This window comes from Esox lucius, chromosome 3, assembly GCF_011004845.1.
Source record: "Esox lucius isolate fEsoLuc1 chromosome 3, fEsoLuc1.pri, whole genome shotgun sequence".
Taxonomy (NCBI): Eukaryota; Metazoa; Chordata; class Actinopteri; order Esociformes; family Esocidae; genus Esox; species Esox lucius.
This window is the reverse complement of record NC_047571.1, coordinates 18,477,815-18,495,220: the sequence shown is the minus strand read 5'-3', so window position 1 is coordinate 18,495,220 and position 17,406 is coordinate 18,477,815. Positions and strand designations below refer to the sequence as shown.

The 17,406-nt window shown below is 41.1% G+C and overlaps 1 protein-coding gene across 2 annotated transcripts; it reads left to right on the top strand.

The window, feature by feature from the left end:
- The first annotated feature begins 1,074 nt into the window (after positions 1–1,074).
- gpt2l (glutamic pyruvate transaminase (alanine aminotransferase) 2, like) lies at positions 1,075–16,038 on the top strand. 2 transcript variants are annotated; one of them, XM_010886686.3, is made up of 12 exons: positions 1,075–1,228; positions 1,648–1,827; positions 9,104–9,193; positions 9,399–9,507; positions 9,976–10,109; positions 10,307–10,550; positions 10,896–10,975; positions 11,047–11,183; positions 12,105–12,279; positions 12,417–12,572; positions 14,688–14,800; positions 15,022–16,038. In XM_010886686.3, exons 2-12 carry the CDS (start codon positions 1,690–1,692, stop codon positions 15,110–15,112), a joined length of 1,467 nt encoding a protein of 488 aa, XP_010884988.1. In that variant the 5' UTR covers positions 1,075–1,228; positions 1,648–1,689; the 3' UTR covers positions 15,113–16,038. The 2 variants fall into 2 exon arrangements, with proteins under 2 accessions (XP_010884988.1, XP_010884980.1); XM_010886678.4 differs by lacking the exon at positions 1,075–1,228 and having other exon boundaries at positions 1,288–1,827.
- The last annotated feature ends 1,368 nt before the right edge of the window (positions 16,039–17,406 follow it).

The following is a 17,406-nucleotide window of genomic DNA, read 5'->3' as shown; positions in this document are numbered from 1 at the left end:
ACGAATCACATAGGGTGTTTATTGTTACAATGGGATAATTTGCATAGTGGGACATTTCTGCTTTTCACTGTACATCTTCGCATGCGTTCCATTTTCACAGTATTTGAGAAGTGTCCCATTTACACACTACACACACTATGCGTACAGCGCTAAATGACCTTGTCTATTACCAGTGAAATAACATTTTAGAACAGTGGATGAACATATCCTGTTGTTTACTGACTTGTTTACTGTCACAAATATCCTATACGTTGTTGCATGCGCAGCAGTTGTGATGCAGATTACACACAGTTCTAAAATGTTAGCCGCAATATTGCCTAACCTGGACGCCTTCAATTACAATTTTTAGTCCTATGAAACAATTTCAGATCTCACAATGAACCTGGATGGTTGTACAGTCATCTCCCAAAAAGCTTTAGAACCTGATCTATCTTTTGGTGAACATATAAAATATACTTCAACAGTGGCCTTTTTCCGAAACCATGTCAACAAACTATGCTGAAAAAGTAATTCATGCTTTTGTTACTTCAGATTATTGCAATGCTTTTCTCTCCCGCCACCATATGAGCCACCAAATCAACTTAAATTATTGCTAAGCGCGGATGCTAGAATCTTGACAAGAACGAAGAATGTATCACTTTATTCCAGTATAGCCTCTTTACACTGGCTGCCTGTTAAGGCTTTTTTTCTAGCGACTGTGCATCAATTTCCTTCTTGCTGATGTTTGCTGATTGGCATTTTAGACTGGGTATTTGTAAAATGTATTGGATCGATTGAACTTAATTAGACCGCTTAATTATGTACATTTAGTGGGGACAGAAACGGAATAGGCCATATGAACTTATATCTACTGTATGTTTGTTTTTTTGCGTTATCAGATATACAAATGGTATAGGCTAATGGTCGGCTGAAACAGCAACGTCTTAACAAGACATAACTAAAACGTGTCTAGCACATCGCACATTCAGTGTAAATGATCTGCTCCAAGTAGTGAAGGACTAGGCTTGAGGCCAAATAGGAGGAGTTACCCATAATATCTTCAAAATGGCCTGGTCCGCTGTCTCCTCCCTAAAGTTTAGCTGTAGGTGGTTTATTTACTGACGAAAGAAATCGAGTTTTCACGGAAAGGGAGAACGTTAGAGGCTGCCCACGGACATATCGCATAGGTTCATCGCTTGTGTCCGTCGTCTCGGTAACCGGACATCCAACAGTGACTGACAACTTATCGGTGCGTATAGGGAGGGAGGGGATGGAGTTTGGATGGAACTCACAGAAGGGGTGTATGGGGGTGTAATGTTACAATGCGTTCATTCTTTCATTCTGCTGAATACAATTTCAGGTTTAAAAGAGAGCACCAATCTGAATAACAGATTTTTCCTATCTTAATTGGGTTCAAAGGTCAGGTCTACTTGAAAGTTTTTCAATTGCACAACTAGTTGGCAGTCTGTTAGTATTAATTTAGCGTTGGGGTGGTCGGCTGATTGCACCACTTTACAACTATTCCCATAGCGCGTAGGACTAATGATGCCGTCCCGTAGCGTGTGTGTTTTTACCAGAGTAAATGATGCCCGATATGCTGCGGGGTACCTCGCCTCCGGGGTTCGCTCAATGAAGATCCTCTCTCCGCTGTCTAATTTCTCTTCACAGATTAGAGCGCTTTCAGGAATCAGTGGAGTTGCCCATGATAAAATGACTGACAAAGCAGTGTTCACCCGGGACAAGGTGTTGACCATCCACACCATGAACCCCACGGTGAAGAAGGTCGAGTATGCGGTACGTGGACCCATTGTGCAGCGTGCGGTTCAGATCGAGAAGGAGCTAAAAGAGGTAGGCTAAGTCAATTAACAAAACTATTTGCCTAAAAGGCTGCTTGTGTGAGGCTGCCCAGTTGCAAATCAAGAAAAACGAAGCCAGTGAGACCACAGGAAACCTGACAGACTGGTGCAATTAGTTCATGTGGAGAGTGCGTTGAAACTGAAACATACATTGAAACAGAGAAACCAACAATTTAAAAAGGTTTTCTATCTCCTATTTTGGGCTGGATGTGTAATATGTAATTATGTATATGTGCATAATCTACCTATATAATTACTATCATACCTCCTTAATCCATATCATTTCAAGTTGGAAAGGAAGTGGTTATGATGACATGGGGCACAAATTGTCACATTCATGAAGTAGTTTACAGTTTTGTACCTTTTTGGCTTGACAGTGTCACTTTTACCAACAGTGACAAAATAATCTCTGACTGGATCTTGTAAGTCTTCCGTTGTTCTGTTCATTTTGAAGGCAGGCCAGTTGCATATAGGAAGCTACAGGTCTGCTTTTCACAGCTACAGATGCTGTTTCAACATTTATTAGATTAGATTCAACTTTATTGTAATTGAACAGTAGAAGTACAGAACAACGAAATGCAGTTAGCATCTAACCAGAAGTGCAAATAGAGGAGGGCAGAAAATGTAGAAAAACAAGTATTTACAAGTATTAAGTATATGTACATTACAAGTGGAATGTATAGATGTGCAATGAAGGCAAACGCAATTATGAGACAACACCTTATATAAGGTTCAAGATCATACACTCACAGACACACATGCACACACTCCCACAAATTATCTCCCTCACGCTCCCTCCCTCCCTCACGCCCCCCCCCCCCCCCTCGTCAGTGTTTGTTCTGTTATACAGTATCAGAGTTCTTCTCGGAGCATTGAGGTCAAAGTCCACCAGTCAAACAGCAAACGGAGATTCACTTCAGTCGTCTGTCAACTGTTTCAGCCTTATATATTTAAAATGTCTGACTTCCCACGATGACTTAATATCTTCAAAGGTCAGATGCTCACTTGATCTGGGAGACCAATACCATGATCACCTTTAACTCCCTTAATAATTCATCCAGTCAGCCCCCTCTCTACTTGTGACATTATGTGAAATACATTTGCATTTATGATATACATACATACACAGTCACCTGCAAAAGAGTTATAAAGATAAGCAGAAATAATCCTGTATGAAATAAACACAGTGCATTAGCAATATTTTAGGCCAAAAAAGATGGTACAACTATATAATCCTAAGGGTTCTTAAGAATGAAATCCAACAAAAGGAAATATGCATTGATATTTTAGTTTTACATCTCTGTCTTAAGGAATTGTATTGTAGCATTCATTTGTCATCCATCACCAAGGGTGAAGGGCAAAAAAACTCACAAATCAGAGGAGAGAAATGTTTGTTAAATTTCATAAGCAATGGGTACAAACAAATAGCTAAATACCTACTTATACCACTTCACACTATTAAGGTAATAAATAAAATAATCTGTGGAACAGTGGTACATCTGCCTGATACAGGACACTAATGCGCATTGACTCCATGGGTGCCATGGTCATTTCTTTGGCCACACACACCAGAAGTGGGTTTGGTGTTTCAAGAAGGGTGTACCTTTGCAGATAAGGAAGTCTGCCCCACTGTAGAATGTAGTGTTAGATCTTTGATGTTATGGTGCTTTTTTGCTTTAAAAATGCTTTTTTATAGTACTTACACTTTCTCACTCTACAGCAATATTTGGATAAATTCCAATGCATTTAAAGGGGATATTGTATATATGTAAAAACACTTTAAATGGCTTGATAAAGTATTACAGTATTATTTCTCTATACTATACTAACCCCACATAAATCACTGCAATAACTTCACTCCCCCTTAAATGTAACTATGTCACTATAACACACACCCTATAAAAACTCTGATACCACCACCATGAATACTTAAAGACAAGCAAGGTTATAGTGATTTTCCAACCTTCCTTCGGAATGTAGCTACCTAGAGTTGAGACTGTAAAATTATTTCAACCCAGCATTACAGGAATTACATAAATATGTAACTAACTTGTAAACCACAGTTAAGTTCAGTATGATTATATCAGCAGTCCTAGTACAAGCAATATCAACATATCCCTGTGGTATTGGTCCTTAATGATTTGCGATTATGTTCAGTAATCGCGACACATTCATCAGTTCTTACTCCTTCAAAAACATAGCCTGAGCTGCTGTCAGATAACTTTACCTGCTAAACACATCATTAATCTGTATATACACATACAGGTCCGGAAAAAATTAAGAGACCACTGTACCTTTTTCTTTCATTTCCAAAATATTTGAAAAGGAAAGTTTTTAGTGAGGAACAGAAGTGTTCAATTTGCAGTGGTCTCTTAATTTCAACCCTTCTGTCCCTCACTTAAAACCTTCCTTTCCAAAAACATTCCGGAGCTGTATATATGGTGTATATACAGATACATTGATGAGCCAAACATAATGACCACACACAGGTGAAGCGAATTATGTTGATAATCTCCTAACAAGGGCACATGTCAAGGACTGGGTAGATTAGATGGTAAGAGAATAATCAGTTCTCGTCAACGTGTTGCGTTCAGGACAAATGGGCAGGAGTGAAGACCTGAGTGACTTTGACAAGGGCCAAGTGGTTATGGCCCTGATAACTGGGTCAGAGCATCTCTGAAACAGCAAGGTTTGTGGGGTGTTCCCGGTCAGTAGTGAGTACCTACCAACAGCATTCACACGTGTGACAGGGCGCCCAAGTCTCATTGAGTCCAACGAAGGCAAAGCCATCTGATCCGAAACGACAGAAGGTCTACTGTGGCACAAGTCACAGAAAATGAACCATTAATGATGTTTACGGGAATGTGTCACAACACACAGTGTATCACACCCTGCTGTGTATGGGGCTGGGTAGCCACGGACAGATCAGAGTGCCCATGGAGCCTTGGAAGAAGGCTGGTCCGATGAAACCCCGTTTTCATTTACATCACATGGACGGCCATGTACGTGTGCGCTGTTTACCTCGGGAAGTGATGGCACAAGGATGCACGATGGAAAGACGGCAAGCCGGTGGAGGGAGTGTGATGCTCTGGGTAACGTTCTTCTGGGAAAAACTGGCATTCATCCGGATGTCACTTTGACATGTGGCACTTACCTAAACGTTGTTGCAGACCAGGTGAACCCTTCATGACAACAGTATATTCCCAGATGACAGTGGCCTCTTTCAGCAGGATAATGCACCCTGCCACAAAGCACACATTGTTCAAGAATGGTTTGAAAAAGATGTTCAAGGTGTTGACCTGGCCTCCAAATTTCCCAGATCTCAATCTGCATATTAGGCAGGTGGTCATAATGTTTAAGCTCATCAGTGTATATATTTACAGCTCTGGAAAAACCTAAGAGACCACTGCACCTTTGTCATTCCTTTCCAAAAAAGTTCAAAAGAAAGGTTTTGAGTGAGGAACAGAAGGGTTAAAATGAAGAGACCGCTGCAAATACAGCTGTATATACAGTATATGCTGTAATATATTCATCTCTTCTCCATGTGTAACTGAATGTTGTCTTGAAAAATAAACTGTGAATTAGAATCGGTTCTCAATTGGCTTAGCTGTTTAACTAAAGTTGAAAACAATTATTCTCAATAATGCTTTAAAGATAGAAATGTCAAAAACTGTATGTCAACTATTCTTGATCCACATGATCAGTCAATGTTTTTACAAAATAATGTTCAGATTTCTATGTGGAAATGTCAAGTAAGGCCACAGATAGTTTCCAGAGTCCAGTCTAGTGTGTTCAACATTGAAGCGTTTACTAGGAAATGATGTAAAAGGTTTGAAGTGTCTGTAATACAGTAGTAACTATGTATAACTACGGTGACCTTTACCAGATGCCCCTATGGCTTTAGTAAAATTCATAGATTTTCTCCTCTTTTCTCTTCAAACATCCCAGCCAAAGACACAAGACAAACTAAATGAGAATTTTCTAAGAAGAATTTCATAACTTGGTGTTGGATGGTTTCAAATCCTTAGAGTTTAAGAGCCAAGATAAACTAATTTGAAGTTATTTTAACAGCTATAACAATCTTCAGCTAACATCCGCTAACAGTTTCTCAGTTATTACACCGTTCCGGATCGTTCCAGCCCAAGTCAAGCACTGAGTTGTTCTAGTTGATAATATCATTTGTTTTTGTGTCAGATGTATTATGTTTGTTTTAGCAAAATATGACCGCTGGTAGTGGGTGCGTGTTGGTAGTTAGGGCTAAGTAACCCTTCATGGTGAGCAAATAAAAGCGCGGTCTGAAAAGTGATTGTTGCATCACTCGTACCTAGACGTTCTAATGGTGCGTTCTAACAAAACGTTCTAATCACACCGGTGTGATCGTACTCTTCAGGGACCACTCTAGCCGGATCACACCGGTGTGATTGTACTCTTCAGGGGACCACTCTAGCCAGGACACACTGGTGGGATCGTACTCTTCAGGGGACCACTCTAGCCTGATCACACCGGTGTGATCGTACTCTTCAGGGACCACTCTAGCCTGATCACACCGGTGTGATCGTACTCTTCAGGGACCACTCTAGCCGGATCACACCGGTGTGATTGTACTCTTCAGGGGCCACTCTAGCCTGATCAAACCGGTGTAATCATATGCGTCAAAGGGTTTATATATTTTGTATCAGGTGGGGCAGGTTATTCCATGTTTAACATGGCCATGCCTTGGGTGTGTTTTTTTTCTCTTGAATTCCTGCTTTTCACACAGAGCACCTCTGAGTGTTGGGTTTCTTTCCCAAGAACGGTACACAAAGCTTTCATTCACTAACTTGGTTTTGTCTAATAGGAAAAAACACCCACTTTCAGACATCTCATTTTTCTCCTACTGACACACAAACCTACAGTACAGGCTCAGATAATGAATATGTTCTACAATGAAACTACAATGTTCAAGTTCAGGAAAATGTTCTGATACATAAGAATACTTAATTGCCTTCGTGAAAAACGACACTTAAAAACTAGAAAACAACACAAAACAACCTTGTCAAGACATTCAGTGAACAGGAGGCCAGGCACTAGCATGGTTTATGCTGTCTACCATCTCTGGTTCATTAACAGATCTGGGACCAGACTAGACATGGCCGATGACCTGCCTTGTACAGCCTTTCGAATCTCCATGGAGACTGCAGTCGGATTGTGCAATAGAGTTGCACACTTTGACCCTTGAAAGCCCAATGCAGCCGTTATAAATTAATATCAAATTATTTCCGCAGAACATTTGCCTTACTGTAATTAAGTTGCAGTGAAATGGCCAAACATTCAGAATTTTGACTGCACTTGGTCTTCATGGGTGGAGACTTCATGAACATGATTTCTAAATCACAATGTTGACCACATTACACAATATTTTTGTTCTGGGTTGACCGAGGTTACACTACTCTAAGGTTTGACAGCAATCCTCACTTAGGTTTGGTAGAAAGGTCTGTGCACCTAAATGCTTAGGTTAGCATTTTCTGACAAAACTGTTGTTTTACTCAGCATTATCCCTTCACACTATTGCAAGTGTCACTGTTTTCCAATAACCTGTACAATATATTTTCTTGTCCATTGATGTTTTAGGGGCCATTTGAAACCATTAGGCACTGTTAAAAAGTCTTCCAACTGCATATGTATCATTGTTAGAAATTTAACTGCACTCAAAACAATAAAGTATGTATAAAGTATAAAATACCCACACTAGTTGTGGCCCCCCAAATACACTTGACTGATTTTTTATAAGAAATAATTAGTTAATGATTTCTAAATATTTATGGTGTTCAGTTATTATAAATTGCATACAAAAAAGACCTGGAATAAAATACTTTCTTCTGAATATTACTTTATTTTGTTATTGTGCTATGTAAGAACAAAAATCCCAGTCCGCGTCTGGGAAATGTCTAATACAAAAATTTAACTTTTCTGTCTCAGCATGAATGATGAATCTTGGGATAGAAATGTGTTTTGTTTTATAATAAAATGCAGGCTGCTCCTTCTGTACCCTTGTGTCCTTTGTATTCACTTGGTGTCCCTATCCCTGCTGTTTGTAATTGGTCTAGATTGAGGAACACCTCTTTTACGTGACCAATGGGAGTGTAGGAGGTTTCTTTTCTGTTAGGAACTCTGGTGATCATTGCTGGTTCAACTGGTCCAATTAGATTGAATGCATACATGTCTCTGCTTGGTAGAACAACAGCAGAGCTGTTATGCTAACTTGTGGCCCCATCCACTGTCCTTGTTGTAAAATACCAAAGATCTGGACACCCCCTTAGAAGTAGTGTCTTATTGCTCATTCAGAAGGATATGCTTTTCAGCTTGTTGACATATTGTTTACAAATATTCTCTAAGAAGTAGATAAGTATGAGAATATAAAAAAGAGAAAAGGCTATGGAAAGCTACCCCCTGTTTCTGTTGACCAGTACTGTAAAATACAATATGTTACCTCCTTTTGTAGTACTATTGTAGGTTTTGCCAGTTTTTTTGTACTCTGCAGTTGACACCTGCTTTAGCTACACTACTAGTCGTCTATTTCTCCAGCTGGAAACTAGCTGATGTAACACTGATAAGCCTTCCATGCAGTGAGGAACTGTGGGGATTTCATTGTGCTCTAAACACAGTAATTCCCTGGCAGTATTTCTAGGCTGAAATTTCACAACATCTTGCTTTGACTTCCTCCACTCTGCTCCCTAACATACAAATGACTTTAAAAGCAAGGGAAGGGGACAGCACATATTGAAACAATGAATTTTAGGTAGTTTGAAGGAATTTCTCCCCGTAAAGACAATAGCTAAATTTGTTTGTACTTTAAGGGATTTAAGGGAAATTATTAAAGAGTTATTTGGCTTTTACTAAGGGTTATTTACTTAGTTTGACAGAGAGAGAAAGAAGGAGGGAAAGAGTAACACAGATATACTATCTGACCCCAAGCTTGCCAGAGCTCTTGTTTGTTCTGTGATAGCATGACTACAGTAGAAGGGCACCTTCATTTTTTCCTGAGGTGGTTGACATTAGAGTAGTGATGAGTCCAGTAGATTAAGTCCAGTAGGCGAGGACCTCATCATTCAGGAGGAAGTAACGTCATACTCATGTCATATTTAGAGAGGGACACTATTACTCACATGATTATTTAGAATTGGTTAATTCCAGCACCAGTAGAACCCTAGAAGTACCTGAATTCATCCATCTATTTCTATCTAATGTTTTGATCCTTCTTCTTCCTCTCACCCATTTGTGTCCTTTAGGGAGTAAAAAAGCCCTTCACTGAGGTTATCAAGGCCAACATTGGCGATGCCCACGCCATGGGCCAGCAGCCAATCACCTTCTTCCGACAGGTTTGTTGGTGTTCCAAATCCTTGATCTGAAAACATAGTTTTTTCAAATCGTTGTGTGTCCATAGATTTCCTTTGTTATACTGTTCATCAGCGTATCAATTGCAAAGGTGAGGTATCTTTTTACAGCAGCGTCACCAGGTGTTTTATGCAGATTTTTGCAACAACTGCTTCTGTCTTATTTTGACCTTTTCCTGCCATCTTCAAGGTCCTGGCACTCTGTTCTTACCCAGAACTCTTGAAAGACAACATGTTTCCGGAGGATGCCAAAAACAGAGCACGCCGGATTCTGCAGGCTTGTGGAGGGAGTAGTATCGGTATGTTGCTTCTTGAGGGATTGGGAATTGGAAATATTGTTAAAAAAGCAAGAATACCGAACACCCATGTCAGCAAATATTCCCTGGTCAGCCTTTTGGTTGTCTGTGTAAGCAATGAACAACCTTCCACTCGCTGTCTCTGTCTCTCACTGTCTCTCTCTCTGTGTCTCACTCTGTCTGTCTCTGTCTGTCTTCATCTCTGTGTCTCTGTCTGTTTCTCTGTCTCTGTATATCGGTTTCCATCTCTGTGTCTCTGTGTCTCTCTCTGTGTCTGTGTGTCCGTCTCTGTGTCTTCGTCTCTATGTCTTCGTCTCTGTTTCTCTGTGTCTCTGTGTCTTCGTCTCTGTTTCTCTGTGTCTCTGTCTCTGTGTCTCTGTGTCTCTGTCTGTCTTCATCTCTGTCCGTCTCTATCTCTCCGTCTCCATCTCTCTGTCTCCATCTCTGTGTGTCTCTCTCTCCTTCTCTTAGGTGCGTACAGTGCCAGTCAGGGTATAGAATGCGTGAGGCAGGATGTGGCTCGCTACATTGAGTGCCGGGACGGAGGTGTCCCCTGTGACCCGGACAACATCTATCTCACCACTGGCGCCAGCGATGGCATTGTGGTAACAACTCACTCCAGTTAACCTACTCACTGCCGATGAACGATAGGACAGAATGGGAGAATTAAGGACTGATAGATAGAAGCCCCCGTCAGTCAATCATTCTGTCATCCATCGACGGTAACGCCTGTTGGTCTTAATGAATTGACAGACTGAACGACAAGTCATCCCCGCCAACTGTGTCCCTGTCTCTTTTTAAGACCATGCTAAAGCTGTTGGTGTGTGGCGAGGGCCCAACGAGGACAGGGGTGATGATCTCCATCCCGCAATACCCTCTGTACTCGGCTGCCCTGGCTGAGCTGGCCGCTGTGCAGGTCAACTATTACCTGAATGAGGATAAGTGCTGGAGCATGGACGTCAGTGAGTTAGAGCGCTCCCTATCGGAGGCCAGGAAGTACTGCAACCCCAAAGCCCTGTGTGTCATTAACCCTGGAAACCCGACTGGTATGTAGCTAACAATTAAAGGGTTAGATATTTTCCTTGTTTTTCGCCTGTTCTGGTCTACATGATTCTATGTTAAGCAATTTGATTGGATTATAAATGAAGAGCGTTAGTGGTTTCTTTTAGCACAATGATATGTCATTTATGTTTATTGTAATTGTATAAATGATTGCAAAGTGTCATTCTTATTTTTTATCTTATTCCTTTGGTTACCTTTATCTGTAAGTGTTGAACAGATATATATTTGTAAAAAGACAGCACTGTAGATCCCTCCTAATGAGACATAAAATAATATGTCCAGTTCTGCCCGTATGGATTTGAAACTATTCCTCTCGTAATCTGTGATAGGTCAGGTCCAGAGCAGGCAGTGCATTGAGGATGTGATCCGTTTTGCTGCTAAGGAGCATCTCTTCCTGATGGCTGATGAGGTAAAATGACCACTTTGACACGTTTTCACCATCAGGTGTTCTACTAACAGCCCAACCTCTGTTCCTGCCAGGTGTACCAGGACAATGTGTATGCAGAGGGCTGCCAGTTCCACTCCTTTAAGAAGGTTCTGTTTGAGATGGGACCACAGTACTCCAACACTGTGGAGCTGGCCTCCTTCCACTCCACATCCAAGTGCTATATGGGAGAGTAAGATATTTCCTCTCTCTACTGCTCTTTCCTGGGCGGCAATTGTGTATGGCAGAGAATGGTGCTGGCCGACACCATTAATGTAAAACAGGCTTGTTTAATCACCAAAAAACACACACCGTACAGTGTATTAATATCAACTACATAATAAGGAGTAGGGCCACTATTTGCCATCAGAACAGCTCTAATCCTTCTTGGAATGCTGTCTTTTAAATCCTAAACTGTGTGTCAGGGCCAGTCCAGGCATAAGCGGTTGCTTAGGGCCCCTGACTGCTATGGGGCCCCGACTGCTAGGGAAGCCCCGACCGATAGGGGAGTGAGGGCCCCAAATGAAATCTTGCTTAGGGCCCCCAAAAGGCTTGAGCCAGCAGTGCTGTGTGTAGTGGAATATTACACCATTCCTCAAGAAGAAAGCCTACAGTTTGAGGGATGAGGGAGGTAGTGTTTGCACCCATTTTTGGACGCAATGGCCGAGGTGTTTCCTTTATTTTGTCCACCCCCTTGTAGGTGGCTTTATGAAAAGCACATTGACACAGATGTAGGACATTTTCTTAGAACCTTGCACAGGGAGAGATGGCTGCACAGCAAATCCTTTTGCTAGGTAACTGCTGTTTAACTTGACATTGAACCAAACTCAAGGTTTTATCCTGTTGCTGAGCATAGCAGCGAATACCTCTAAAGTCCCCCTATAGACTGAGGTTGTTGGCGCTAAGGCAACGGTGCCAATTTGCATTTTAGTTAAGACTTTTTCAACTGTGTAGAAATGCAACACCCCTGCCTCTCTCATACCTCTTTCCATCATTCACAACCTAAACCAAAAGGTCATGAGGACTGATTTATAACCTGCAGGCTTTCCTGCATAAAGCTCAAACGCAATATTCAGCAGTGTAACTCAGCATATCAACAATTCCTGCCTGGCAGGTGTGGTTTCCGTGGGGGTTACATGGAGGTGATAAACATGGACCCAGAGGTGAAAGCCCAGCTCACTAAGCTGGTGTCGGTAAGACTGTGTCCGCCCGTTCCCGGTCAGGCCCTTATGGACCTGGTAGTCAATTCCCCAAAGCCAGGAGAACCGTCCTACAACAACTTCATGAAGGTAATCATTTGGTTCTACAGTAATGTTCATCAAGAAGACATTTTCTATCCAAAATGACTCACCGGATTGTTAAACTTGACAGGGTGGTTTGCGTGGCTCATGCAGGAATCAACTCACATTGTCTTCCGTGTGTCCAGGAGCGCACGGCGACCCTGAGTCTGCTGGCAGAGAAGGCCAAGCTGACGAAGGAGATTCTGAACACTGTGCCAGGGATCACCTGTAACCCTGTCCAGGGAGCCATGTACTCCTTCCCTAAAATCAGCCTGCCAGAGAAAGCAATCAAGGAAGCTAAGGTCAGTATCGGCTAGAACACAGTATTGGACTAGAAATACACAATCCTGGATATATTTTATTTTTCTTTCTTGAGTTAAAGGCCCTAACTCGTTAAATTAGCATATTGACCAAAAATTTTGTCACAGAGGAAATTGGTTGTCCCTTCAGTGGCACCTAGGGATGGATCACTACCACGTATTACCAACACGTCTTAGTGTGTTATGACATGTGTCTTAGCATGTTATAAAATGCTCGCCTTGTTAAATCAGATTTTTATTCAGAAATAGTGGGACAATGGGACGAATTTTATTCAGAAATTGTCCCATTGTGCGAAAATATATATTTGACTGATGCTGTTTACAATGAATAGCTGCATATACAGTGAGTGAAAAGATTATTTGATCCCCTGCAAATTTTGTGCGTTTGCCCACTGACAAAGTAATGATCAGTCTATAATTTTAAACATAGGTTTATTTGAACAGTAAGAGACAGAATAATGACAAAGAAATCCTGAAAAACGCATGTCAGAAATGTTATAAATTAATTTGCATTTTAATGAGTGAAATAAGTATTCGACCCCTCTGCAAAACATGACTTAGTACTTGGTGGCAAAACCCTTGTTGGCAATCACAGAGGTCAGATGTTTCTTGTAGTTGGCCACCAGGTTCGCACACATCTCAGGAGGGATTTTGTCCCACTCCCCTTTACAGATCTTCCCCAAGTCATTAAGGTTTCGAGGCTGACGTTTGGCAACTCGAACTTTCAGTTCCCTCCACAGATTTTCTATGGGATTAAGGTCTGGAGACTGGCTAGGCCACTCCAGGACCTTAATGTGCTTCTTCTTGAACCACTCCTTTGTAGCCTTGGCCGTGTGATTTGGGTCATTGACATGCTGGTATACCCATCCACGACCCATTTTCAATGCCCTGGCTGAGGTAAGGAGGTTCTCACCCAAGATTTGACGGTACATGGCCCCATCCATCGTCCCTTTGATGCAGTGAAGTTGTCCTGTCCCCTTAGCAGAAAAACACCCCCAAAGCATAATTTTTCCACCTCCATGTTTGATGGTGGGGATGGTGTTCTTGGGGTCATAGGCAGCATTCCTCCTCTCCCAAACACGACGAGTTGAGTTGATGCCAAAGAGCTCGATTTTGGTCTCATCTGACCACAACACTTTCACCCAGTTCTCCTCTGAATCATTCAGTTGTTCACCTCAGAACTTCAGACGGGCCTGTACATGTGCCTTCTTGAACAGGGGGACCTTGTGGTGCTGCAGGATTTCAGTCCTTCACGGCGTAGTGTGTTACCAATTGTTTTCTTGGTGACTATGGTCCCAGCTGCCTTGAGATCATTGACAAGATCCTCCCGTGTAGTTCTAGGCTGACTCCTAACCGCTCTCATGATCATTGCAACTCCACGAGGTAAGATCTTGCATGGAGCCCCAGACAGAGGGAGATTGACAGTTCTTTTGTGTTTCTTCCATTTGCGAATAATCGCACCAACTGTTGTCACCTTCTCACCAAGCTGCTTGGCGATGGTCTTGTAGCCCATTCCAGCCTTGTGTAGGTCTACAATGTTGTCCCTGACATCCTTGGACAGCTCTTTGGTCTCTTTAGCCAGCCAGTGCCCAGAGAATCATGTAATGTTATTTATGTACCCCCCTCATCTATTTAGCTAAGCTAGTAGTAGCTGGCTACCTAATTTATAAAAGCTAGCTATATGACAGAATCATTTTAGTAATTCAGTTCTTCAAAGTGGATTAGTCATACATCCAATTAGAACGATGTAGTAGAGCGATCTATTGGACCAAACGGTGTGTACTCCTCTGCCTCCTGTGCCCTGGTGCACAAATTATTATTGTCATTGTAGTTAAATGTCTAATGATCTGTGCTGACCTGGATGGACCATTTCCCAGTATGTTCATCCCACAGTTTAGCTTGTGAATTATGTGATTTCTCTTAAGTGAAACCAAACAGTTTGGGGGATTTTAGGGCTCCCACTACAAGCAAAAAAGGGCCTCATGAGAAACAGATGAACCTCCCCTTTCAGTAAATGCATGGAGGACATATAACCCTACAGCTAGTGTATGTGTAAACCTGCTCTAATACCCTACTAACAGCCCTTTCTCTTTCAAGGCACTGGGCCAGGCTCCAGACATGTTCTATTGTATGAAGATGTTGGAGGAAACTGGCATTTGTCTGGTACCAGGAAGTGGCTTTGGACAGAAAGAGGGAACCTACCACTTCAGGTATGTTTTCACAACCAATGTTATAGTAAGACGGTCAAAATACGTGAAACTGTCCCTTTTTGCGGTCCGTTTCAAATTTGAAGTATGTGGAAAAGAAGTGATGTCAGTCAAGAAAATATTCTACAATATACTGGTATTCTTTCAAGAAACAAGATGTGTAACAGTTTATGAAGCCATGAAGTAGATTATTTACTTTACATCTCTGATCCCCCTTTTTCCAGGATGACCATTCTGCCACCCACAGACAAGCTGAAGATCTTACTGGCTAAAGTAAAGGAGTTTCACCAGAAATTCACTAAGCAGTATTCTTAACCATCCATGTAAAGATGTATTATGGGATTTTTCTGGATTACTGACAACCTCTCAGTTTGTGCTAAATGTGTAATATGTTGTTTATATGTGCATATAGAATCATTTATCATACTGTGCCTCAGATAGCTATGAAATGTCAAGTTTGAGAACAGGTGGTTTTATTTGACATGGGGCACATATATGACATTGTACACAAGGTACGAAAGAGGCACTTTTACAACCAGAGGCTAAAAATCCCAGAATGCATATTCAAAGGAATACTTTGAATTCCTTGAACAAGCATTAGCACAATAATTGAAAGTCTACAGAAACACTTGGCATGCTACCTGTTCCTATTGACTTCCATTAATTGTGCTAAAGCTAGTTATCATTTAGGCTAACACTAGTGGCTCTGGTCGCCTTGACAATGCACTTTAGCCCCTAGGCCTGCAAAATTCCAAGAATTGATGGACTCAAACTGTACATGTAACAGCATAGTGGTTGTGAACACCTAGGAGATTGGGAGTCGTAGATTTTAGAAATAAAAATGTAAATGATAGCTTTCAAAATGTTGGGACATATCAAATGTATAGTTGTTTTATTCCACACACTTGACTTAAATATTTGTTAATTGTCTTCCTAGTTGTGCAAGCATATATGTGTGAGTGGGGAGTGAGTGTCCTTGTCTGAGCATTTGTGTGTGTGGGTGTGTGTGTCATGGACCTACAAATCAAGGCCAGTATGATGGTACAGTAGTAATGTAGGAAATAAAGAAACTGTTACTACATTATTTCCAGCCTCTGAAGAAATCGTTTTCAAATAGCTTTTTGTATTGTAGAAAGGTACAGGATAGTACTGTGTGTTTGTGTAAGAGAAACCTTAGCAATAATTTTAATTAAGATATGATTTTATTGTATTCACTAAATAAATAGAATCTATTACAGACATTTGTATTTTTTTTTCTCCAAATAAACTTTCCGTCATAATGCTACAGTTCCACAAGAGGGCATTATTGCCCCATCTTTATTACAAAATATTTCCTTGACTTCTATAGAATACCTTCCTACTAAATCATAGAGAAACATGGAGAAAGAAAACACAGCAGGGAGAAATTTAGGGATCCAGTTTTTGATGAAAATGAAATGCTATTAGAATTAGTAGAAATAGGAGAAACATTGCCATTGCTTTGCAGAATAATTAAGACAACTACACACACACACAAACACACTCTTATTCCCCTGAAAGAAGCTGTCTGTCCCCCTGCTGTGATTTAGATTCATGCTTATAAGTGCTGCTATATTTTCAAGTTGATTGAGAGTTTAGTTCCTGTTAGAATGCTCTCTGTTATCTTGGCACAGCAATTTACTATGTAATACCCACTTCCAGGCTATGGCTACCATCTACAAGGATCAAGAGATTTATATTGGAAAAATACTTAGAGATTTACTGACAGTTCTTGATGACTCCATTAAAACTCAAGCTTTTTGTCTGAAAAGACTTCTCCCCTTTACAGCAGCTGCCAACATTCATTATCCTTGACAACGGCTAAGCCTCGTTCCTGATTCACCATCTATTTGTCTTTCCCTGGCCCTTACAATCCTCCCTTCACAGCTAGACACGGACAGTTGGCCACACATCACTGCCTTTAGTAATTGATTTCTACAGTCACCCTCAACTAGTTTGATCTGACCTTGGTAGGTGTCAGACAACAAAAGCATTCTGTACTTGTGTGGGGTCAAAGGTCCCCTTATAAGTGGTTAGAGACATTCAACACCTGGCTGTACCACTCCCAAGTGTTACTAGAAATCCTTGTGGAAATAAGTGCCACTTTAGTATGGCCAGTTTGCTAGAGATATTTTGTCCTGTCACCACCAGTTTGCCTGGCCACAGATGTCATCTGAACATCATGTTTTCATTGGATTCGGTTTGTTTTGTCAAATCGGCAAAACATTCCATCATGTTTATGTGAAATGCTGGGTGAATTAAAAAAAAAACATTTACAAATCCAATTACTTTTCCACCATTTAATATTTAAATATTTAATATTTCCAGCATTACACATTTTGTGTTGATTCTGACAGTTTTTGCCCAAAGTGATATGGAAGGACATAGGCTGCACCAAAACATAATACTACCCCAACTGTAAACTGCCTTGTTTTCTGTTGCTCATGTGTCTTGATTTTGATTTATCATCTAATATGTGTTCAATTTTATATGTTATTTATGTTGGTAAATAAATGTGATTGAAGGGAGAAAGAGAGAGAGACATACTAAAATGGACCATCTGGACAGAAAGCTTTTGGCCATGTCCAACA

What these genes read in the sequence shown, in the direction of transcription:
- gpt2l (XM_010886678.4), top strand. Translation starts at nt 1,522, where the DNA reads ATGATGCCGTCCCGTAGCGTGTGTGTTTTTACCAGAGTAAATGATGCC. An exon ending in TTGTGGAGGGAGTAGTATCG is followed by an intron (nt 9,508 to 9,975) that starts GTATGTTGCTTC and finishes TCCTTCTCTTAG; the next exon opens with GTGCGTACAGTGCCAGTCAG. An exon ending in AAGCAATCAAGGAAGCTAAG is followed by an intron (nt 12,573 to 14,687) that starts GTCAGTATCGGC and finishes TTCTCTTTCAAG; the next exon opens with GCACTGGGCCAGGCTCCAGA.